The sequence below is a fragment of the Salvia hispanica genome, chromosome 3 (assembly GCF_029641045.1).
Source record: "Salvia hispanica isolate PSC_SH4W2 chromosome 3, Shi_PSC_v1, whole genome shotgun sequence".
NCBI classification, from domain to species: domain Eukaryota; kingdom Viridiplantae; phylum Streptophyta; class Magnoliopsida; order Lamiales; family Lamiaceae; genus Salvia; species Salvia hispanica.
The window spans coordinates 17,474,549-17,500,975 of NC_142694.1; the positions used below are offsets into that span (position 1 = coordinate 17,474,549).

General features: G+C 42.2%; 1 protein-coding gene, 1 non-coding gene and 4 pseudogenes across 2 annotated transcripts; 2 read left to right on the plus strand and 4 right to left on the minus strand.

Moving 5' to 3' along the window:
- Window positions 1-6,015: 6,015 nt before the first annotated feature.
- Window positions 6,016-7,051, minus strand: LOC148930292 (uncharacterized; annotated as a pseudogene).
- Window positions 7,052-8,794: 1,743 nt separating this feature from the next.
- On the minus strand, window positions 8,795-9,274 carry LOC148930293 (secreted RxLR effector protein 161 pseudogene; annotated as a pseudogene).
- Window positions 9,275-14,311: 5,037 nt separating this feature from the next.
- Window positions 14,312-15,457, minus strand: LOC148930294 (uncharacterized; annotated as a pseudogene).
- A 1,615-nt stretch (window positions 15,458-17,072) lies between these two features.
- Window positions 17,073-19,439, minus strand: LOC148930295 (uncharacterized). The gene has a single exon (XM_089066411.1). The coding sequence runs from the start codon at window positions 19,437-19,439 to the stop codon at window positions 17,073-17,075; it is 2,367 nt and encodes a 788-aa protein (XP_088922537.1).
- On the plus strand, window positions 18,940-19,046 carry LOC125198116 (small nucleolar RNA R71). Its single transcript, XR_007172349.2, has one exon. It is a non-coding gene; the product is annotated as a small nucleolar RNA R71 (small nucleolar RNA).
- A 5,149-nt stretch (window positions 19,440-24,588) lies between the features above and the next one.
- On the plus strand, window positions 24,589-25,155 carry LOC125209376 (metalloendoproteinase 3-MMP-like; annotated as a pseudogene).
- The last annotated feature ends 1,272 nt before the right edge of the window (window positions 25,156-26,427 follow it).

The following is a 26,427-nucleotide window of genomic DNA, read 5'->3' on the forward strand; positions in this document are numbered from 1 at the left end:
ATTAGATTGTTTAAAAATGTCATAGTAATTTACGTATTTTTGCATGTGAAATAATTTCCCTATGTTGGAATTGTAATAGTAGTGAGTAAGGTTACTCATTTGCCGGTACAGACTAGGCCTTCTCCAAGCCTGTAGTGGCCGAGCAACCCATGTCTACGTCCTAATATAGTCGAGCATGATATAAGCTTCTTTCCGGGTTTTCTTTGTCGGTTCTTTCCCGGATCGCAAATAAGTCGAACTGTGATTTGGATCATGTCATTTGCTTTGGTTAAAGAACTTAATCATATCTTAAAATTTAAGATATTTTGTGTGCTTTAGAACTACATTAGAGGTGGAGCAGTCCTTTCCAATTAAAGTTTAGAAATATTGTTTAATTTTTATACACATACTCATCTTGGGGGATGCAGGGAATGAATGGTGGAATATTGGTGATCAGTAATCGATCAAAATTAGATAGGCAATTAATTTTTACACATAAGAGAGGTTGACCTTGTTCCAAACTAGCTAGTTGAAATCTATATTTGCTACAATTATTCAATTTACTTTTCTTCAACTCCATTTTGTCCTTTGGACTTCAGAAAAATGACACATTAAATAATGGGGAGTTCTAAGGCTTGGTTCGACGTTTTGTGGCACATATATGTGGTTATGCAATCAAACCGCAAAGAAAAATGCCATAGTGATTTATTGCTTTGTTCAAAATTCGAATTGTACAAGCACCGAGTTTTAGGCCGGATTTTCATGTTGAAATTTTGCAATCGGGGTTTATAGGTCGGCTTCAATCATGTTCTTCGTGCATAGACTAGAATGCGCGAGGAACAAGCACACACTCAACTTCAATGTGAAACTATTATTGAAGAAATTTGGCCACGTAACCATTAAAGCTTATTTGTACCTTTTGTTTAAGTTTGTTTCTTGTTGTAGTTTCTTTTTATTGTGTTCTTAATATGTTATTTTGCTATTTTATTTTATTTGATAACAAAAAAATTAATGAATGAAAATAGTTGTGAAAATGAGGATAGACGCAATGTTAACGGCATAATTTACGGCACTATTACACGTGTTTTGGCTGGAAAATAAAATGCTGATGTAGCAGGAGAAAAATAGGGACAAACGGATTTATAGGCCACTCCTATGAGTGCCATTTGTGGAATATGCTTTTTTACAGTTCCAATTTCCTTGCAAATACGCAGTTGAACGACTTGTATATATTTCCAGTGACATCATAGCTAGAGAATCATTCTTCTCCCAGTCAATGCGCTAAATGGGAAAAAAGACAATAATTACAATTTACACGTTCAAAGATTTATTTTGCCAAAACCTTCTTGATTACATAGGTTGTCTCTATGCATCAGTTTAATTACCGAATCAAAACAACGTATAGGTTCCGAACCTTTATAGTCTCAATCCCTATCTGAAATGTAGGGACTATTTCATTTTCAGCCCATCCTTGAAAAATATTAATTTTTGAACTTTGGATATCTAATTTCACAACTAATAATGTGGACTTCATTCTCCACTAACACCATTTTTACTATTCTTTCTCTACATATCTCTTACTTTACCAATTAAGAATAAAAACCCGCGTTCAACCAAAAGTTCATGCTTTATAGGGACGGAGGAAGTAATATATAAAAGAAAAACTAATGCAATTTGCAAACCTGTTAGGGCTTTACCCCTAACTGTGATCGAAGAATAGTTCCGACGATCAAGAATCTCTCCGGCGTCCAGTCGTAGGATGGGCGGAGGCTAGATTTGGTCGTGCGCGGAAGACTTTTCCGTCGGGCAACCTGTTATCTAGAGTTTTGAAGGTAATCAAACGTACGCTTGGGCAAATTAATATTTCATTCATAATCGTATCAATGAACAAAAGCCCTATTTATAGACTAAGGACCCTAGGGTTTATTCGACCTAATCCTAATCATCTCGGGAAAGAATCAACAAAGAAAACCCGAAACGTGAAAGCAAAAATAAATGCCAAAAAAAAAATACTAATTACTCAAAAGGAAAGAAATAAAAGCAAAAATAATAAAAAGACTCAAAATAACTAAAAAGATGCCGATCTCTACTTGGGAACATATTCGCCCAATCTTGCGGGCGGGCGAACGTTCCTTTTCCCCTTCGTTGTCGCGATCGACGGCGGCATCTCCGGTTGAGCGCGACCCTCCTCATGCCCCTGCTCCGGCTGAACGATCGACTCTTTGCTAACGGCGCGTGCCCGATGTGGGTCCGTATCAACCCCCCCCCTCGATAGCAACCTCCTTGTCCTCAAGGAGCACATTTGGGAATAAGCGTTGAACGACCTCCAGTGGTTCCCAAGTTGGTGACTCCGATCCATCCGACCAACGCACTAACACATGCTCCAATGGCCTATTCTCATGCCACAACACGCGACGATCGAGCACCCTTACCGGATACACAACTGGGCAATCTCCAAGAAACTCCGAGGGCAGCGAGACCTGTGATCCACAAACATCTCCCTCCACAAACGGCTTAAGGAGGCTCACATGAAAAACATTGTGAATCCGACTTCCCTCTGGTAACTTTAACCTGTACGCCACTTGTCCTATACGTTCAATGACCATAAAAGGCCCATAAAAACGCCTAGCCAGCTTGGCTGATAATGGTCTGGCGACGGAATGTTGTCTGTAAGGCTGCAGCTTAAGCAACACCTTATCGCCTTCCTTAAACTCCACATGGCGACGATGCTTATTCGCGGAATCTCTCATCCGCTGCTGTGCTCGCTCCAAGTTGTGACGCAGCTGCACCAACAATTCCCCACGCTCGCGGATCATCTCAGCTACGGACGGCGGCGTGGCTGCTGACGGCAGGGCGAAGATCAAACTCGGCGGTTCTCTACCATACAAAGCTTTGAACGGCGACGTGCCCAATCCGGCATGGTGAAAACAGTTAAGGGCCAGCTCTGCCCAAGGCAGAAAATTCGCCCACTTAGATGGCCGGTCTGACGTGAAAGCGCGCAAATACTGCTCAAGACCTCTATTTCGAACCTCCGTTTGCCCGTCCGATTGGGGGTGATATGCTATTGAGAAATTCAACTTTGTCCCACTAAGGTGCAGCAAATCCTCCCAAACTTGATTCAGGAAGACCGAATCCCGGTCTGACACCAAGGTTTTGGGAAAACCGTGATGACGAACGACTGTGTTGATAAATAAATGGGCCACCCTCAAAGCGTCAAAACGAGTTGGCAACGGTGCAAAGTGCGCGTACTTGGACAAGCGATCTACCGCCACCATAATGACCGTGTAGCCCCTTGACTGTGGAAGCCCAGTTATGAAGTCCATTGAAACATCCTCCCATACCTGAGTCGGTATAGGCAGGGGTTGTAGCGGTCCCGCAGGCTTTTGTGTACTATACTTCGTCGTCTGGCACACTATGCATGCGTCCACAAACCGCTTAACCTCCTTCTTTAGATTAGGCCAGAAAAAATTCGCTGACACCCGCCTAAGGGTTCTTTCGAATCCTGGGTGACCCGCCGATGGCGAACTATGGTACTCCGTTAAGATAGGCGCGCGTGCTGAGGACCTAGACCCCACAAAGATCCTCCGATGATAATATACCAGGCCGTCAACGAACGTTAAATGCGACAGCGCATTGCCCTCCTTGATCGACTTAACAATCTCTCTCATTTCAGGCGAGGAGGCCGTCTCCCAGCGAAGCATCCCCAATAAGTTCGGAATCGGATGTGCAACCGCGGACAACAGGGAGCTGCACTGCTCCTCGCCACGGTCCTGCACCAAGGCAGCATACGGAACGGCCTCGGGACTTGTTACCGACGACCCTTCCCGCCGGGACAACGCGTCAGCTGCTTTGTTTTGGGCGCCCTTCTTGTACTCGATAACAAACTTGTAGTCCATTAATTTCCGCACATATAGTTGTTGATCCGGAGTCTGAACCACCTGTTGGAGCAGCTCCTTAAGGCTTTTCTGATCACTCCGAATCACGAACTCTCGACCCAGCAAATATTGCCGCCATTTCTGTACGGCTTCCACTATTGCGTATAACTCTCTATGGTACGTTGACGCCGCTCGACGTCGATGGCCCAGCTTCTTACTGAAGAAGGCGATTGGGTGATTATCCTGGAGCAGTACCGCGCCAATTCCAGTGTCGGACGCATCCGTTTCTATACAAAAGGGCTTATCAAAGTCCGGTAGGCGGAGGACTGGTGCACTTGTCATGGCCATCTTTAACTCGCCGAAACTAGAGTCCGCCGTTCCTGACCATTCGAAAGCATCCTTCTTCAGGAGGTCCGTTAACGGGGCCGCTATCAAGGCATAATTAGCAATAAATCGTCGATAATACGCTATTAAGCCGAGGAATCCCCTAAGCTGCTTCACATTTTTGGGCTTCGGCCATGCCGTCATAGCCTCAATTTTACTGGGGTCGGCCTTCAACATACCCTCCGTGATCAAATGGCCCAAATACTCGACCGATGTGCTACAGAAAGAGCATTTTGACAACTTCACAAAGAAGCTGTGTTCCTTTAGGACAGAGAGTACTGCCGCCAAATGTTCACTATGTTCCTCCATAGTTGCGCTGTAAACCAGGATGTCATCAAAAAATACAATCACGAATTTCCGTAGCAACGGCTGGAATATCTCATTCATTGCTGCCTGAAAAGTAGACGGTGCATTAGTCAAACCGAAAGGCATGACGAGGAACTCGAAATGGCCATCATGCGTCCTAAATGCTGTTTTGAAAATGTCATCGTCATGCATCCGAATTTGGTGATACCCCGAACGGAGATCCAGCTTGGTGAATATCCTAGCCTTCCCCAGCTCGTCGAACAATTCATCTGCCGTTGGTATCGGAAAATGGTCGGGAACTGTCGCATTATTCAAGGCTCTGTAATCAATGCAAAAACGAAACGTTCCGTCTTTCTTGCGGATTAGTAGAACTGGCGATGAAAACGGACTGCTGCTCCGTTGAATTATACCTTGATCCAGCATCTCCCTGACCTGACGTTCAATTTCGTTTTTCTGAAAATATGGATAGCGGTATGGTCTCACATTGATGGGGCGGGAACCCGGTAGGAGGTGAACGCGATGGTCATAGGAACGCTTAGGTGGCATGCCCTCCGGTACTGTGAAAACCTGGCGAAACCCCTCCAATACTGTCAACACTCCATGGGGCAAAGCTTGTGGGAAATCAGCCTGGATTGCGTCTGGCGACGAAGATGGTGTTGGATCCAAAAGCAATATCTCATAACATTCCAAACTCCCACCGGGGCTGATTAGGGAAGACAGCGACTGTAAGCTGACTCGGCTTGGCGGGGGAACAATCCCACGCAATGTGACCGGTTTCGATCCCTGTGTAAACTCGAGCGTCTTCCCGGCGAAGTCCGCCGTGACCTTTCCTAAGGACTCGAGCCAGTCCATCCCCAGAATAATGTCCGGGCCATGTATTGGTAAGATATAGAGCCATATGCGTGCATAGTAACGCTTCGCCATTGCCCACATAAACCCTAAAAGGCCGAATAGGGGCTAAAGGTAGGTGTAATTTCTCGGCAATCCTTGGGTTAAGAAAATCCCTGTCACTGCCGGTATCGATGAGGATGCATACCTCCTTCTCCTGAATGAGACCTACCACTTTTAAGGGTCGTGATCTACGGTCTCCGTTCATGGAGTGTATATGAGAGATATCAGCTGCGATTAACTGGTCTGGCGTTCCTCCTTCGAAAACGTCGGACTCGAAGTCATCATCATCATCCGCATAACGAAGCAGGCACTGTTTACACACGTGCCCAATGATCCACTTCTCTGGGCAATGCCAACAAAGGCCCAGTCGAGATCGCTCCGCCTTCTCTGCCTGCGAGACCAGGATCGTGGATCCCCTCTTCTCCTGCCCACGGCTCTGTGACGTGGATGGCTGGTCCGTGCCCGCCGGGGGCTGAGGAGTTGGTGTCGCAGCTGTGGCCGCCACCGAACCACGACCGTCCCGATTCTGCCATTGGCGACGTGGGTATGATGAGTTTTGATTATGCGTGGGCTGGTGTGCTTAAGAATCTGCCAATTCCAAGGCCAACGCCATGGCTTCTGCGAGTGACTCCGGCCTGTGGAGGCGGAGTCGCTCCTGCATGTCGTGTTTAGGGCCCGCGACGAACAGGGTAAATAATTCGGACTCCGGGATCCCACGGACTCTGTTTAGGTATTTTTCAAACGTGTCGTGATACTCCAAGACCGTCCCCGTTTGAGTTAGTTTTGCAATTAACCCAAAATAATTTTTAAAGCTCTGTCTGTCAAAACGATGGCGTACATCTACCAAGAAATCCTGCCATGTGACAAAGTCGGTGTTCGCACAATAGTTGAAAACCCATTATGATGCTGGTGGGTCAAATAGCATTACCGCATAATGGAGGCGCTGCGCTTCCGGCAACATGAGGTGGTCGAAGTAGTACTGAACCCTCGATACCCAATTAGTCGCGTCCGTGCCGTCGAATCTTGGCGGGCTCATCTTTACGGCCCGCGGCTTTTCATAACCCGGTACCTGGGGCTGATAGCGCTGGGGCGGGTCCCAACACGAAGCAGGCCGCTCAAATTGTTGGCGGGTGCCTGGCTGCTCCCAACCTGCACCGTATCGCCCTCTCCCATCGCAACGACCCCTGTCCTCCGGTGGAGTCTCGCGGTACCCAATAGTAGGGTTTCGATAACGAGGACCCCTGTCCCCAAGCCTTCGGCGACGGGGATCGCCATAATCGACGTCCTCCTCGTCGAATCTGAACAGGATGTCGGTCTCGCGCGTCGTAGTCGGGCCAAGATTGTCAATCTTGCGCTCGGCTTCGTCCCTCCAAACATCGAATTTGTCGAATCTGTCCAATAAACGATCCAGTTTGTTGTTCGTAAGATCGTCGTTGGTGTTGTCCTGAAATGGGCGGCCCTCGAAGTCGCCCTCGTCTGCCGGCGTGTGGAAGTGGCCGCTGCCATTGCCACGCCCCGCTGTAGTCTGGCGGCCCCCGAACCGATTCGTCGGGTAGGCATCGGGGCAGCGGGCCTCCCCACACTGCCTTGCCGTTGTTGTAATTGTTTCGTCGCATGAGTACACGGATGAAAGCACCAGTTGTTAGGGCTTTACCCCTAACTGTGATCGAAGAATAGTTCCGACGATCAAGAATCTCTCCGGCGTCCAGTCGTAGGATTGGCGGAGGCTAGATTTGGTCGTGCGCGGAAGACTTTTCCGTCGGGCAACCTGTTATCTAGAGTTTTGAAGGTAATCAAACGTACGCTTGGGCAAATTAATATTTCATTCATAATCGTATCAATGAACAAAAGCCCTATTTATAGACTAAGGACCCTAGGGTTGATTCGACCTAATCCTAATCATCTCGGGAAAGAATCAACAAAGAAAACCCAAAACATGAAAGCAAAAATAAATGCCAAAAAAAAATACTAATTACTCAAAAGGAAAGAAATAAAAGCAAAAATAATAAAAAGACTCAAAATAACTAAAAAGATGTCGATCTCTACTTGGGAACATATTCGCCCAATCTTGCGGGCGGGCGAACGTTCCTTTTTCCCTTCGTTGTCGCGATCGACGGCGGCATCTCCGGTTGAGCGCGACCCTCCTCATGCCCCTGCTCCGGCTGAACGATCGACTCTTTGCTAACGGCGCGTGCCCAATGTGGGTCCGTATCAAAACCCTATCACATTTTTATAAATCCTGCAGTTCGGAAATCTTCAATTTTAAACCAGTAAACATTTTTTTAGTACTTATGTTTACAAAAAAAACAGGGTTTATAAAAATGTGAGAAATAATTAGTGATTTGTACCTAATTATTTCTCACAATTCTTCTTTAGAAACCGCAACTTTAAACGTTCAGATGACTTGGAATAATTTATTGCACACAATATTCCAAGTCAAGTCATTCACTTAAACACTGGCAAACTCCCAAAATTCTTCTTCATAACTTCTATATATTTTTATTCTTTGCGTCTGCCAAACACACTCTATAAATACGTACAATAGGTAGCATTAACATGTACCAAAAAACAAATAAAACATTCTTGATAGAAATCCATGGGTTCTGTGAATTATGCAGCGATATTCGACCAAGAACGAGAAGCAAAAAGAACTCAGGCGATTACGTGGTTCGGCACTTAGGCCTACGTCCACGGGTAGAACTAGTGTATGCTTTATTTATCAAACGAGTACAAGGATTACAAGAAACACTCAATCTCTCAGCTGAATTTACAAGAGGGAGAACTCCTCTCAACTTGCTTCGAGAGCTATCACGCACAGTCAAAAGAATTCCCAACTCCCCTCTTGATTTTTCACTCTTGAATTGAATGAATGAATTTGTGTAAACAACACGGTATTTAAATGCTGGTACAAACACTCCAGAAGAGAACTAACCAACTCAACTGCCAAGCCAGCTCAGCTCCCAAAATCGATTGAAACCAACGGTCACCTTCAATTTTGAGTCTTCACTTCTCCAACGGCTATATTTGGTAATTCCCCAAATTGAGTTGTTGATCAGCTCAACCTCTAACAAATCCTCCACCTTGAGTGATCCAATAACTCACACCCCTAGCCCCGCCTTCTTCCTGCCACTTACAACCTTTGAACTATCCCAACCAAATCCAAGCAATATTTGAACTTAGATTTTGGTAAGGCCTTTGTGAGCATGTCCGCTGCATTGTGATCGGTGCTCACTTTCTCAATCTTGACCCCTCATTTGTCAACCTCATCACGGATGAAATGTAGTCTCACATCTATGTGTTTGTTGCGTTCGTGAAAAGTTTGATGCTTTGCTAGGCAAATGGAGCTGTTGCTGTCGCTTCTAACTGTCACACTTTCCTTTGAGCCAGAAGCTATCTTTCACAGCCTCTGTCAAAGCTATATATTCCGCTTCCGTGGTTGACAAGGCTACCACAGATTGAAGATTGGATTTCCAACTCACCGCTGCTCCAAACAAAGTGAATATGTATCCTGATTGTGAGCGCCTATTATCAATGTTGGCTGCGTAGTCCGAATCACAAAACCCAATTAGTGGATCTCCATCACCATCCTCCTCTGCTTTAAACATAATTCCCAAATCACTACAGCCGCTTAGATATTTGAGAATTCCCTTCAAAACCAACCAATGTTCTCTTTCTGGGCAGGACATGTATCTGTTGACAACACTAATCGCATGAGCATTGTCTGGTCTCGTGAAGATTATCATATACATCAAACTTCCAACTATGTTTGAGTAAGGTATCTTGCTCATCTCCTTCTCTTCTAGCTGGCTTCTTGGACACTGATCCTTTGACAGTTTCATTTGCTGTGACAATGGAATTGCTGCCACTTTGCTCTTTTCAATCTGATACTTTTGTATGACCTTCTTGATGTAGTCCTCTTGAGACAACCACAAAATCCCTTTGCCTCTGTCCATGAATATATCCATACCCAGTATTTTTCTGAGCGCCACCAAGATCCTTGATCTCAAAACCTTCTTTCAACAAGCCCTTTACTCTATCTAGCTCTTGTCTATCTGGTCCAGCAAGTAATATATCGTCTACATATAGAAGCAGGTACACCACTGGCTCCTCACCCTCAGACTTGAAGTAGACACAACTGTCATATTTGGAATTCACAAAACCCATTTTCTTCATATGCTCATCAAATTTGATATGCCACTGTTTGCTTGCTTGCTTCAAACCGTAGAGACTCTTCTTTAGTAGGCATACTTTATCCTCACTGCCATGTATCACAAACCCCTCTGGCTGATCCATATATATAGTCACCTCAAGGTCTCCATGAAGAAAGGCTGTCTTCACATCAAGTTGATCCAAATGCCAGTTTCTTTGTACAACAATGGCTAGTAAAATTCTGATTGAGGCATGCTTTACCACGGGAGAAAACACTTCATCATAATCTATTCCCTCCTCTTGTGTAAAGCCTCTAGCTACCAATCTTGCCTTAAACCTGATTTTATTTCCAGCCTCCACCTTCTTCTTGAAAATCCATTTACAGCTTACTGGTTTTTGCGCGGCTGACCTTTTAACCAAGATCCATGTCTTGTTCTTGAGCAAAGATTGTATCTCCTCTATCATTGCTTCCATCCACTGCTTGCTCTCCTTTGAATTCATGGCCTCCTTGAAGTTTGCAGGCTCAGCATACTCTATATTAACTGCAATGCAAAGTATTCTGCCTCACTGTATCTAGACGATGGCTTAGGTACTCTCCTTGTTCTATCTCTGGCTAGAAGGTAGTTATCCAGATTTTGCTGATCAGCTTCAGGCTCTGGTGTGTCACTGCTCGGTTCTCCTTCACTAGCAGCAGGCAGATGCTCAGCCTCAGTAGTCTCACCAATTCCAGAAGCCTCCACCTGATCTAAACTCTCAGGTTCCAATATCTCCACTTCTACCAATTCCTCATGATCTGGCTCTTTCCTGGCTTGAGATGACTCCCCACTGCCCTGAGCCTTCTCCAGGTATGGCATCCTGTTTTCTTCAAACTGCACATCTCTAGATATGATAACTTTCTGATTTCCTAGCTCTATGCACCATAACCTGTAGCCTTTGACTCCTCTTCGGTACCCAATCATCACACATCTCAGAGCTCTTGGTTCCAACTTGCTTTGCCTGATGTGGGCATATGACATACAACCAAACACTCTCATACTTGAGTAGTTTACTGTCCTTCCATACCACTTCTGATCAGGGGTATCAAAAGCTATTGCTGAGGTTGGACTCCTATTGATGAGGACTGCAGCCATACTCACAGCCTCACCCCAGAACCTTTTGGGCATTCCAGAGCTAAACAACATACATCTAACCCTCTCTAAAATGGTTCTGTTCATGCGTTCAGCAACCCCATTTTGTTGGGGATTGCATGGAACTGTCCTATGCCTTTTCATTCCCTTTTCCTTGCAAAAAGAATCAAATTCCTTGCTCAAAAACTCTAACCCATTGACAAACACGGATTTTGCATGTTTTTAAGGGCTAGATTTGACTCGTTTTAAATGTCAATCATGCAAATTATGTTCTTAAATTGCATATGTTATACATTTGGTATTTTTGATGTGTTTGTTGACAAATGATAGAAAAAGATAGAAAAAAAGGTGCAAAAAGGCCAAGGTGCAGCAGCCTCTGTTCGAGCCCATTCTTCCAGCGATTTTGAGGTCCAATCAGTGCTTAATTCATACCATTCTCTTCGTCTTCGAAAGAGCTTCGCGTGGATATCTCGCACGTCTCAATCGGAGTTTTGTGGAGAATGTTATGATCATTCTACGAACATTGCGCAGTGCAGTCAAAGCTGGCGGAAATTAGGCGGAAAATCAAGGAATGAAGAAATTATTGCCCAAATATCTCCAATTAATTGGGGAATCGAAATTATTATATGTTCTATTACTTGGAGGAGAATTTTTACCATGTCTAAGCCTTTTTTTTCCCACCTATTGACTCATGCTAAATTTGCAATAAATATGTCACCCACAAGTGTATGGGGTATGTAGCACGTGGCAAGTTGAAATTATCGATCCTCGAAGACTAAATGCCGGCTTGAGTACCACTATGCAACTTTGAACACTATCTAGACTAATAGAAGGGGTTTTTGGGTTTTTTCTTAACTAAGATCAAAGAACAAGTAAGTATGTAAGAGCAAAAGGAAATTAAGACAAGAAAAAGGATAGTTTTCACTCAAGTTGGAAAGATAGGGATATTGATCCGTTGGTATGGATCACGGGTGTTCACCTAGGGATCATGCTCATCTAAATAGTCCTATGTGTGGCTAGGAAGGTCGGGTTAATTGGTTAGACCCCCTCTCGGGTGCACCTAATGCGTTGATCGGCCTTTAATGTCGGAGTCTCCTCCCTACACTTCGAAACCAACTCCTACAACCTACGAACCCAAGCCCTCTCTCTAGCTATGTCTCTCTCGAGCACATACAACGCACGGAGTTGTTGGTCATTTAACTATCTAATTAAGCATCTTTCAACGATAATAATTAGAATAAGACATATCAAACTGGTAGCTAATCAATTGGATAATGAAAAAGCACAACAACCAACAAAACCACCACATAAGACATAGATAAGCATAAATCAAGATTTAGCCCATGAATTCCATACAAACTTCACCAATATCCCTAATAAGAACTTAGCTACTCATAATGGAAGCTAAGACAAAAGAAAATACAAAAACTTCAAAGGAAAACATAGTAAGAAAAGGTAATAGAACTCCCTAATGTAGACTTGATGTTGGGAAGGATCTTTCTTCTTCAATCTCTTGAAGATGGAAGCCTCCTTGCCTTCAATGACTTGTATCTCTCAATTTTTTTCTCTCAATTTGTCGTGGGGAAGGTTAGGGTTCTAAATTGAGTTAGAACCCCTTTTATACTCGGAGTGAAAATCAGGACAAATTAGCAAACACCCGGTCGGGTGATTTGTAGGTGATAAAACACCCGACCGGGTTTTCTTCCCGAAGCCCGCTATTTTGCAAAACACCCGACCGGGTTTTCCGAGAAATGGAAAACACCCGGTCGGGTTTTCCTCCTGGAGTGGCTATTTCAAAACACCCGACCGGGTTTTCCAAGAAATGGAAAACACCCGGTCGGGTTTTCCTTCTGGAGAACTCCTCGAATTTCAGCTTCGGCTCGTTTCAACCTGTTTTCATCACAAAACTACGACAAACCCATCAACTCACCTAATTAGTGTATATGCGGTGAAAAAACTTGTATTTAACATCTTAAACCATCAAAAGCACTCTTTAATCACCCATAAAACAAGCCTAAAATATGAGTTTGTCAACTCCCCCAAACTTAAACACTTGTTTGTCCCTAAACAAGAAGAAGAAAATAAGAAGACAAACTCATGTAAGGATGTTGGAGTGTCATCATTGCCTCAGTAGAAATAAAGTATTCAACAAGTATCAATGGCCTCGTAGACGAGTATAACATTATAAGGTATTGCTTCAAGCTACTATCATGTACTCAACCTTGCCAATTTGCCCTCACTAGGAGAAAATGCAATGTGCATTTTAGAAATTTCACTCACTCTCAAAGTGTATGGCTCATGACATAACTCTCAAATCATCAAATCATGCATAGTTTACCATATGCTTGCTCGAAATCTACACTCTCCTCTACTACGGTGTGATTAAAGATCTAAGGTCCGAAAGGTCTTTTCTATAGGTTGTAATGTAGGCTCTTTGGATAGGTGAGGTAATTTTTGGCTAAAGTGACTTTAATCCCCAAGATATGACATATTCAACTTCACCAACTTTCTTCCCCAATCTTAGCTAGTACTAGGCTTTGCCTAGACTCTTCTCATCTACCGACATTCCACTTTTGTTCAATGCTTCTTTTTCAACTTTCAAGGCATCATTTTTCACCCAATGTCAATTATTCACCATTTTTCTCTTTCATTTTTCTTTTCTTTTCTTTTCTTTCCCTTCTTTTTCCCTCTTTTTTTTTTTTTTTTTTAACTCAACAAACTTGTTTTTCATTTGCCAACACCACTTCCAAACATTCATTTCTCTTTGATTTTTCTAAAGTATCACATGAAAATTCCAACCCCTCGGTTTGTCAAAGAAAAGGTTTATAGGCTCAAAGTGGGCTAACAAGGATTATTAACATAACGGGTAAAACTAGGATTTGGCTAATAAAAATGGCCTAACATCCTCCCTTATCTCTATAGCCACTATGTAGACTCAAGGAGATCGCGAGCAAGTTCTAGAAACATATGACATGCTTGAGATAAAACACACATTTAGTGATAGTATAGGCTTAATTCTCACAAGGTCATTTTGGCAAAAGACAAGGTACCATGCGATTCACTTTAGGCAATTTGAAATGAAAATTACATGTTACTTAGCCATATCAACAAGATTTTCAAAAATTTTTGCACAAAATCATCATTGGCAACTCCTCCAACAAATCCTCACACTCGTTCAAACATCACTTTCTCTCACCCTACTATCATTCTACCCAAGGGAAATTATTAAACACACTAAGAAAACAAGAAAAACATTCCTAAAAAGAAACAAAAACACAAAAATAATTGGAACAAAGAAACAAGGAAACACTCCCCAAAATCCACAATCAAGAATATCATGAGTTAAGATTACATGCCCACATATCATCATCAAATAGCATCAAAAGAATAGGGGTACAGACGGGGTATCATCAAATATAGAGAGATAGAGATAGAAGAGGAAATCCACTAGACACCCCCCCCAAACTTATTCCAAGCAAAGCTAGGATAAGTTTGAAAGAGAGTGGATCTCCCGTGGACCTTCACTGTGGAGGCGGAGGTGGATACTGCCAAGGGCCGCGAAATTCATCGAACCGAGCATTAAGGTTGGCCCATGGACCTTCACTGTGGAGGCGGAGGTGGATACTGCCAAGGGCCGCGAAATTCATCGAACCGAGCATTAAGGTTGGCCCATTGTGCAGTGTTGAACTCGGTAAATTGACTCCAGTTCTCCTCATACCGGTTCCATCGCGCATCATTCTGAGTTTCGAACTGGTTCCACCTCGCCTCATACTCAGTCAGCCGTGCATCGTTCCGGGCCAACTGTTCTTCCTGCCGAAGCTCCATACGTGCCATCCTCTCGTTGATCGAGCTGTAGTCCTCTTCTTCTCTCTCTTGGCGGCTTCTTGTCCTCTGAGCGCTTGTCCCGGCTCCATCATCACCATATGGCGGCATCTCAGCATCGGGTTCCTCATGAACCTCCTCTTCATCTTCGTTCGCATGCCATATCATCAAATGCTCAAGGACCTCGGGAGCCTCAGGAAATTCCGCGTGATCAAGCTCTTCATACTCATCCGGATCAACCTCTTCAAATCTTTTATTTGGATATCGGGATGCGATAGCTTGGTGGATTGGGGAATTCATCTTCCAGTTCCTCTTCTCTACGGCGCCATTGATGTACGTGTTGATGGGGTCCGGGAGAGGAAAGTGATCCTTCAACCTTTGCAAGAAAAAGGCCTGGCCTCCATCTACTCCAAGATCATGTGATCTCCGGAGTATTTCAATATCCATAACCGTAGATCCTATATCATGCTCAAATCCCCTCATGTCCACCTCCAAGTGGCGCGCAATTGCGCCTACCACAGCACCGCAACATATAGTCCCTGTACTCCTCCTCGATGCTCGCTCTAAGTTCTTCACAATATAGTGAGCCATATTCATTGGCCTTTTGTGTACAAGGCACCATAACAAAAACAGCTCATCTTTTTGTACACTCCCTGTTTCGGTACGTGCAAATGGGTGATTATTGCAGGCCTTCTGAATCATCCGGAGAACTGGATTACGGATCATGGAGCTCTTGGCCCGGGCAGCCTTGAACCCCTCTATCTCAAGAGTGATGTCGTTCCAGAATCTACTGTTCTTGAACTCCATCGGCATGTCATACTCATCCGTAGTGATCCCATAAATCTCCTTAAGCTCTTGCATTCATAGCTCGTATTCATTGTTCCTTAGTCGGAACCTTATGGCCACAATATTCCTTCCTCGCATCTGTACCACCAATGTGGTTAAAAACTCGAGAGTGAGACGATGGTAGGAAACAATCTCCCTTGTGAAGATTCCGTTGAGTTCCCCCACGTTACATAGTTCATCAAAGCATTGAAGGAGGCCCAAATTGTGCAAAAGTGCCCGGCAAGGTTGTCTCGCAACCCTGTAATCCTGTCGGGCCAAAACCTTCCATTTAGTCCGCTCTTCTGCAGTTCTTAGGGCGACCGAACATGCTGCCTCTGAAAGGACCATTGTACCTACAAATGCCAAGTATTAAATTGCAATGTAATCAAAACCTAGAAGAATCTATCAACCCATCAAAGTAAAAGTACTCCCCCAAACTTAGCTCAAAGGCTAACATACACAAGTTAACACCATGGAGTACTTTTCTCTACTCTCTATCATCAAACTAAACATTTAAAAACACAAGAGTAGGCATCACCTCCAAATAATTGCTTATATATCAACAATCAAAGTATATAACAAAAGAAACTAAGCATAAATTACACTTTAAGCTCAAGAGATGCACAAATTCATTCTATTCTTGTTCTAACATGCAAAGCTCAAAAATTTTACTTCATCATATCACAAAAATCATCATCAATCCTCATGCTTGTAGCCAAATTCTCCCCTAAAACCAATCAATCACAATTGTTAACAATTCAAACCAATATCACTCACAACTACACCATCCATTCATTGTCTTATCCTTCTACCATCACAACTCTTCATCAACATGAAACAAATGATCAACAATGTCCAATAAAGCAACACATCAACACATTCAACTTCACATTATGCAAACAAGTTCTAAATTCTCACCCATTCTAGCAATTCTACAACAAATCCACTCTTAATCCTCTAAAACCCACAATTATGCACCAAAATCATCATAATCTTCCATAAATCACTCAATATTCAACAATTATCTATGGGTAAAGAAAAATAGAGGGAGAAATTCATACCTTTGGGGTTTAATTGAAGTAGAACTCGAAAATTATCTTCTTGCCTTGTTTTCACAAAATTCCACCACTTAAATGGTTTAAAATGTGTAATAGATGAAGTAGAAGAGATATTAGAGTGTAGAAGTGAGATTAGAAGGGAGACATTGAGAGGAATTCACCGAAATTCGAAATTTGGGGAGCTAGGGTTCGCGTCGGGTGATTCTGCCGGGTTTTCTCTTTCTCCAGCTATATATACGCGAGCAAAACACCCGACCGGGTGATTCGGAAATTAGAAACACCCGGTCGGGTTTTCTTCCTGGAACACGACCCTTCTGCAAAACACCCGACCGGGTTTTCCGAGAATTGGAAAACACCCGGTCGGGTTTTCTCTCTGGACTCCCACTTGCTTATCCTAAACACCCGACCGGGTTTTCCAGAAAATGGAAAACACCCGGTCGGGTTTTCTCTCTGGGCTTGAACCCTGTTTTTTCGTTCCTTCCAATTTTCACTCTTTCGTTTCCATTTTCCTGTTCCAACACTTTAAAACAAAAACAAACCCAAGAAAAATGAGAGAAAAACACATTGACACAAAATAAAATTGTACCTACTAGGGGTTGCCTCCCCCATAGTGCAATTGTTTAACGTCGTTTGCCCGACGGTCTTCAAGCTTTCACTTAATGGTCCAAGCTCACTTGGATCACCTCATCGGGGCCCGTCCTAGCTTTTGCGGCCAAATAGAGCTTGTTTAGCCGCTTTTTCCAACAAATAGGCTTGTCATTTTCTCCAAGGTCAACTCCATGAGATTCACCATTTGCCCATTTTGTCACCTCCTTCTTTTGCTCCCCCAAACTTGTTTCATTCTCAAGCTCAAAGAACCAATTAGGGACCAAGATCTCCTCCAAGGGCTTCTCAACTTCAATATCCTTAGACACTTGTATCACCTTGCACTCTTCAATTTCCAAAGGCACCTCTTCTACTCTCTTGGATTCTTCCATTTCATGGCGTTTCATCTTGTCTAACATAGAGAGGATAGCCGTCTTGTTTCCATGCCTAAGGGTGAGTTCTCCCTTGGTGACATCAATTAAAGCTTTCCCGGTTGCAAGGAATGGCCTTCCAAGAATGAGAGGAACATTAGGATCCTCCTTCATGTCCAAGACTACAAAGTCCACGGGGAAGATAAAATCATTCACCCTTACTAAGACATTGTCAAGAATTCCATTGGGGAACTTGACGGACTTATCCGCCATTTGAAGGGTGATGGTGGTCGGCTTCAAAACACCAAACTTTAACTTCCGGAAGAAGCTTAAGGGCATAAGATTTATGCTTGCCCCCAAATCACACAAGGCCTTAGTTTGCCTATCATTCCCGATCACACAAGAGATGTTGAAGCTTCCCGGATCTTTCATCTTTGCCGGCATCTTTTGTTGGATGATTGCACTACAATTCTCGGTCAAGCTCACGGTTTCATAATCAACCAACTTCTTCTTCTTTGACATAATCTCCTTCAAGAATTTAAGATAGCCGGGCATTTGTTGGAGTGCCTCAATGAGAGGTATATTGAGGTGCACCCTCTTGAAGATCTCAAGGAACTTTGCAAACTTCTCATCTAATTTCTTCTTGTGCACCACTTGAGGAAAAGAAATTTTGACTTCCATGGGCTTGGGAGGAATAATTGCCTCGGGTTGACCCTCGGATGGCATATTAGGTGACTCCACCTCTATTTCCTCTTCTTCTTTCTCTTCTTCGGGTACTTCCTTAGCTTCCACTTCGGGCATAGGAGGACTCTCATAACTTGTCCCACTCCTCAAGTAGATTGCCTTGCAATCTTTCGGATTTGGAATTGTAGTGCTTGGGAATTGCCCCGGTTGATGAAGTTGACCCACGGTTTGAGCAATTTGACTCATTTGGTGCTCCAAGGCCCCCATTCTTGTAGCAACTTCTACCACCGCCGTCTCAACTTTATCAATTCTCTTGGTAGAGTGTTCCATAATCCCATCGGTCTTCTCCATCAAAGCTTTTAGAAGCTCATTGGTAACATCACTTGAAGACTTTGAAGTGCTAGGTGCATTGTTAACCCCACTCGGTTGAATAGCATTATTCGGATTTCCATACGAAAGATTTGGATGTGTATTGAAGGATGGACGATAATTACCACCCCCATTGTTGGGGTGATAATTGTAGAAGTTCCTTTGATTTCCTCCTTGGTTTCCCCCTTGATGCACATAATTAACATCCTCTACGGTAGGTTGAGGCTCTACATTGGGTGCCATCCCCAAACTTATGCTATCCACCTTTTGATTGAGAATCATCATTTGTTGGTTGAGGAGATTGAATGCATCCGAATCAACAACCGAAGCTACCGGCATAGAGCCATCTCGGCCCGAGCTCCAACTCTTGCTAGTGTATGCAAGCCTTTGAAGCATCTTCTTGCACTCATCAACCCCTTTGTCCAAGAATGATCCCCCCGAACCAAAGTCTAGTTGACTTTTGATAAATTCCGAGCATCCATTATAGAAAAGGCTCACTTGATGGCCCGGAGACAACCTATGGTTAGGACACTTCTTCAACAAAGCATTGAATCTCTCCCATGCTTCGAACATAGACTCTTGGCTCTTCATTTTAAAGTGGGAGATCTCCGCTTGTAGGTTGAGAGTAGAGCTAAGAGGGAAGAACCTCTCCAAGAACTTTTTGGCTAAGTCGTCCCAACTTATAACCGAGCCCGGCTCAAGGTTATCAAACCAATCTCTAGCATATCCCGTCAATGAGAAAGGGAATAGCCTAAGCTTGATTGTATCTTCGGGAACCCCATTAAGCTTGGTAGTGTTGGCAATCTCCAAGAATTTGGCTAAGTGCATATTAGGATCCTCCGTGGGCCTTCCCGAGAAAACACGTTGCTCCACAAATTGGATCAATGCCGTCTTCAACTCAAAATTGTTGGCATTTACTCTTGGATCAATGGGTGGCATTGGGATATTAACGTTCCCAAATGCATTTCTAACCGGTGCCTCTCTTCTCCTTTCCTCCTCTCTTTCTCTTCTCATCTCCTCCATTTGTTGTTGTAGTTGGAGGATGATTTGGTCTTGATTAAGGGGAGGTGGAGGTGGAGGTGGTACTTCCTCGTTGTTCCCATTTGGATTTTCCATTGGCTCAACTAGATGTTGAGCTCGTGCTCTCCTCCTTCGTCCTCCTCTTCTTCTATTGGCGGCTTCTATCTCTAAATTAATCGGCTCAAGGGGTAGATGCCTTGAGCGCGTGAGCATAAAAACCTACACAACACAAGAGAGGAAACAAAGGGAAATTAGAGCTAAACTAGAAAACTAAACTAAATAAAGCAAGTAAATGTCTAAACTAGTATTCTCTATCTTATCACAATATCAAACACAAAAGCAAATTAGTCCCCGGCAACGGCGCCAAAAACTTGACTCATGCTAAATTTGCAATAAATATGTCACCCACAAGTGTATGGGGTATGTAGCACGTGGCAAGTTGAAATTATCGATCCTCGAAGACTAAATGCCGGCTTGAGTACCACAATGCAACTTTGAACACTATCTAGACTAATAGAAGGGGCTTTTGGGTTTTTTCTTAACTAAGATCAAAGAACAAGTAAGTAAGTAAGAGCAAAAGGAAATTAAGACAAGAAAAAGGATAGTTTTCACTCAAGTTGGAAAGATAGGGATATTGATCCGTTGGTATGGATCACGGGTGTTCACCTAGGGATCATGCTCATCTAAATAGTCCTATGTGTGGCTAGGAAGGTCGGGTTAATTGGTTAGACCCCCTCTCGGGTGCACCTAACGCGTTGATCGGCCTCTAATGTCGGAGTCTCCTCCCTACACTTCGAAACCAACTCCTACAACCTACGGACCCAAGCCCTCTCTCTAGCTATGTCTCTCTCGAGCACATACAACGCACGGAGTTGTTGGTCATTTAACTATCTAATTAAGCATCTTTCAACGACAATAATTAGAATAAGACATATCAAACTGGTAGCTAATCAATTGGATAATGAAAAAGCACAACAACTAACAAAACCACCACATAAGACATAGATAAGCATAAATCAAGATTTAGCCCATGAATTCCATACAAACTTCACCAATATCCCTAATAAGAACTTAGCTACTCATAATGGAAGCTAAGACAAAAGAAAATACAAAAACTTCAAAGGAAAACATAGTAAGAAAAGGTAATAGAACTCCCTAATTAGACTTGATGTTGGGAAGGATCTTTCTTCTTCAATCTCTTGAAGATGGAAGCCTCCTTGCCTTCAATGACTTGTATCTCTCGATTTTTTCCTCTCAATTTGTCGTGGGGAAGGTTAGGGTTCTAAATTGAGTTAGAACTCCTTTTATACTCGGAGTGAAAATCAGGACAAATTAGCAAACACCCGGTCGGGTGATATGTAGGTGATAAAACACCCGACCGGGTTTTCTTCCCGAAGCCCGCTATTTTGCAAAACACCCGACCGGGTTTTCCGAGAAATGGAAAACACCCGGTCGGGTTTTCCTCCTGGAGTGGCTACTTCAAAACACCCGACCGGGTTTTCCAAGAAATGGAAAACACCCGGTCGGGTTTTCCTTCTGGAGAACTCCTCGAATTTCAGCTTCGGCTCGTTTCAACCTGTTTTCATCACAAAACTACGACAAACTCATCAACTCACCTAATTAATGTATATGCGGTGAAAAAACTTGTATTTAACATCTTAAACCATCAAAAGCACTCTTTAATCACCCATAAAACAAGCCTAAAATATGAGTTTGTCACCTATAAATACCTCTTAACCTAATTCATCATTCTCGATCTCAGAGCCTCCAATCCTTCTCCCCTCTACACATCCATCCATCCCATATTCCACACATAACCATCCATCTTCCATTGGAGCGGAGCTCTGCAGATCCAGGCAAGAGAAGACTGGAGATTGAAGATTCAACCTTGGGTTTTATCTATTTCTTTCATGTCTCGTACTTTATTTGTAGTTTTTACTTGTCTATGAGTAGAACAACTTTTGTGGATTTTTTGGTGAAGATATTCAATTGATTTTCCGTGTTAGCTCTTGCAGTTATTTGATTTATCCTTGTGCCTTCTATATTCAATTGATTAGCTACCCTTGAATACATGTTAGAGTTGATTAGAGTACTCGGGAAACGAAATAGTTGACTTGGAAAAGGGATAATTCACACTTTAATTCAATAGAACTCGGGAGAGTTGAGGTCCCATGTGAGGTCATTGGTCTTTACAACCTTTTAGGAGTTAGGTCTAAGAATTAGAAGGGGACTTCAATTATTACACCTAATCTACGGATTTCTCACCTCGGGAGGGGGTTTAATCTAGTTAAGTGACCGACTTAATAACTTTAGAGACCGTAATTCAAGGAAGCCAATTGTGTTTTGATTCCTAAAATTCTACTTTCTTACGCCTGTTTTGTATCATATGTTTTTATGCTTTCTTTTATCTGGTTCTGTTCTTAAGCATTTCAGTGAGCAACCCTTTTCCCCCTCAACTTCTCTACACCATTCTTTGAATTTCATAAACGTTTCAGACTTCTCCTTTAGTATAAAAACCCACAATTTCCTAGAGAAATCATCTATAATAGATAGGAAGTATTTACCTCCACCTAATGTGATTGGTGTAGTCGGCCCCCACAAGTCACCGTGGGCATAATCTAATGGTGATGTTGAACTGTGGATACTTCTTGCTCTTTCCAAGTACACACTGTTCACATAACCCCAGCTGCTCACTTGAATTCTCCAACACAATCAGATTCTTCTTTGTCAATTCCTTGATCCCAGCTTCCCCCAAATGCCCAAGTCTCAGATGCCAAGTTTTCAGACTCAAGCCTTGTGTAATGTTCCCTTTACCAGAAATCACCTTTGCCGTGAGGTAATAGAGGCTCCTTCTTCTTTCTGCCTTCATGATCACCCTTCCATTCTTGACAATATTCATGACTCTATTAGAGAGAATACAAGCATACCCTGCAGCATCTAAAACTCCAATAGAGATCAAATTTTTTTAATTTTTGGAATGAACCTTACACCAGTGAGTAGCCTAATGGTTCCATCGTGCAGCCTGAGCCTTATATCTCCAACTCCTCTGATTCTGCAGATCTGGTTATTTCCCAATAAAACTGACCCAGCTGCATCCTTTATCTCATTGAACCAGCTTCTGAATGGACACATATGGAAGCTGCATCCTGAATCCATGATCCAAGGAAGCTCCTCTACATCTTCAGATATACACAGAGCCTTTGGAACTTCTAATTCTTCTGCAAGATCAGCAGTGTTCTTCCCACCTTCTTTCTCATATTGCTTCTTTTTCCAAGACCAGCAATTCTTCTTTAGGTGGCCAGGTTTCTTGCAATAATGACATGACCTGGTTTCTTTCCCATCAGTCCCTTTATCCTTCCAAGTTTTCTTCTGTGACTTCTTCTTTCCATTCTTCTTGAAGTCAGCCTTGATGTTCAAACTCTCAGCTGGTACATCAACAGGTTTGGAGTTGATCTTCTGGATTTCCTTGAGTTTTAAAGGTTCATAACTGATCTTGGACTCCCTACCAAGAAGCATAGCATCCTTGAAGTGCTCATAGCTTAGTGGCATGGAGTTTAACAACATTAGGGCTCTATCCTCATCCTTAATCTCCTCATCAATATTCTCAAGATCATCTAGACATTTTCCAAACTCCTCAAGCTGCTCCAATACACTCTTTCCATCTGTAATCTTGAAGGTTAACAACTTCTGTTTCAAATGCAGCCGATTGGCTAGTGACTTTGTCATATACAAAGACTCCAATTTAGGCCAAACTCCAGCTGTTGTGTCTTCCTTAGACACTTCTCTGAGAACCCTATCAGTGAGATTCAGAATCAAGGTGCTATATGCCTTGTATTGCATATCCTGAACCCTTGCCTTCTCCTTCTCATCCAACTCGGCCTTCTTCTCATCACTGCCTTCTCCACCATTCAAGATTTCCCATAAACCCTGCTGCATCAAGATAGCCTTCATCTTGAGCCTCCACAAACCGAAATCATTTCGGCCAGTGAACTTCTCCACTTCTAACTTTGAAGTAGACATTTCTTCTAACAGGTGGTGTGCCTTGCTTGAAGAGAAAAACAAGAACAAAATGGAAAGAACAACTTCTAATCCTTATACCTCCTACACAGCTCCAAAAAACCCCTTCTACCTTCACGATCCTTCACCTAATTCCCGCAGACGGCGCCACGTTTTGAATTATGCAGCGATATTCGACAAAGAACGAGAAACAAAAAGAACTCAGGTGATTACGTGGTTCGGCACTTAGGCCTACGTCCACGGGCAGAACTAGTGTATGCTTTATTTATCAAACGAGTACAAGGATTACAAGAAACACTCAATCTCTCAGCTGAACTCCTCTCAACTCGCTCAAAGTCTACTTGCTTTGAGAGCTATCACGCACAGTCAAAAGAATTCCCAACTCCCCTTTTGATTTTTCACTCTTGAATTGAATGAATGAATTTATGTAAACAACACAGTATTTAAATGCTGTTACAAACACTCCAGAAGAGAACTAACCAACTCAACTGCCAAGCCAACTCAGCTCCCAAAATCGGTTGAAACCAACGGTCACCTTCAATTTTGAGTCTTCACTTCTCCAACGGCTATATTTGGTAATTCCCCAAATTGAGTTGTTGATTAGCTAAACCTCTAACAGGTTCCATCCTAAAATCAATTGGTGATAGGAGGAGGGGCCCATGAGACTTATATAGTGGATTAAGCTCTGTGTACACCGATGTGGAATATTGTTATATTCATTTTATGTTTCAATTGCCAACACCCTCCCTCAAACCCTTCAAGGTGAACCTTGGAGGGGTTGGACTTGTTTTTATAATCGGTTGGACAACTGGCCCAATTTTTTTTCCGATCGGTTGGACCACTAGCCCAAATTTGAAGACAAGATATACTGTTGGGTCAGTCATTTTTTCGGTTTCAGCCCAGATATACTGCTAGGTCAATTAAATTTGACCCACAATCGGCGACCCGCTCTGATACGATGATAGAAATTCATGGGTTCCATCCTAAAACCAATTGGTGATAGGAGGAGGGATCCATGAGACTTATATAGTGGATTAAGCACTTTGTGTACACCGATGTTGGATATTGTAATATTCACTTTATGTTTCAATTGCCAACAATTCTTACATTCTTCAAGTTCTTGTTCATGGCTTTTAAGATTTTTCATCCCATCTCCTTCATCTTCCTAATTTTCATTCTTCTTGCTCCAATTGGCCATGCCAAGAGGAGCACCCCAAGTGAGAAAAAATCATCACCTTTTGATTTCATCAAGAAATTAAAAGGTTGTCACAAGGGAAGCCACACTAAAGAAATCCACGAGCTCAAAGCCTATCTCGAGAAATTCGGTTATCTCAGATATGAAAACAAAACCCATGCCACTGATGATGATTTCGATGAGATCCTAGAATCAGCCATCAAAACCTACTAGAAAAACTACCACATCAAACCCTCAGGTATCGTAGATGATAAAACGATATCAAAAATGACAACCCCACGATGTGGGGTGTCTGGTATCGTTAACGGCACTAACTACATGCAACCTCGTGACAAGACACACAAGCCGGGCTCTAGCAACACCCACACAGTGTCTCACTACAGTTTCTTTCCAGGGAACCCTAGATGGCCACCTACCAGAACCGATCTCACTTTTCGATTCTCGCCCATCTTTCCCGTAAGTGTTGTAGCCCCTGTGGCATGTGCCTTCCACAACTAATGGATAATAAGAATCGTATACTGATAGATTAATATGATTTGTATAATAATTATACCGTCAATTATATTTATACAGTAAATAAATTTATTACCTTAATATATAAAGTTATAGTAAAGTATCATAAATTCATAATGGAAGATATACAAAGAATGAGGGAGAGATCTAGCATGTAGTTAAGAATGACTTTTAAGTATCCCTCATTGATAAAAAAGAGTAAAATATCAAAGGATGTATAACTATAAAAGATAATAGGAATGTGATCAAATGAAGACTCTAAATATTGTACAAATTCAAAATATGATCTGGACCATTGAAAAATGTCAACAGATCACAAAAAAACATCAACAGGAAAATGTTAACAGAATTTCAACGGTAGTCAATGACTGATGTTGTGTTGATATTGTGTTGATACTGTGTTGACATTAAAATCTTGAAATTTTACACTATGTTGATATTGTATTGAAACAACATTGAGGAGTTTTTAGTTTGTACAATATATAAGTTTGCATTTTATCACTACCCAATTACCCTAATTATAAGGATGCTAATTTTTGTCTGTAAATGTACCATGCTCGGAAATGAGAAATTATATCATGCTCGACCATATTATTGTTACGGAACATTAATATGTATTGAGTACAACAATATTTTTATTAACAAAAACAATAATTATTTACTGTATTTTACATAATAATAACTTTTATTCAAAACAACAGTACATTTTATTAATTAAGATAATAAATTATATTAACAAGAAGAATAACTATTATTTGTAAAACAATAAATTTTATTTATTCAAATAATATTAGTAACTTTTATTCACAAGAATTACTTTAATTTTTATTCATAAAAGTAGTAAATTTTATTTGCAAAAATAATCATTTTTATTCAATATTTTAAAAAAATACATAAGCTCTTTTTCGTACATAATTTGTATGTACATTTAATATTATCATTAAATTTTATTTTAATTATCTAAAGAATAAAAAAAAACAAATTTTCGCCCCACGCCCCCACTCCATATAATTTTCTCTAACTAAAACTATAAATGCTCGGACTTTAAAAGAGCGCATAAGCGGAGACTCTGGATTTTACCTAAGTTAATGCCTTAAATCAAATTTTCCTAATCTATGATAAATCTATTTATAATAATCCCTCCGTCCTCCATTAAATGTCTCATTTTTACTTTTTCATCAGTCCACCAATAATGTCCCATTTCACTTTTACTATATTTGGTTAATGGACCATACATTCCACTCACATTTTATTATA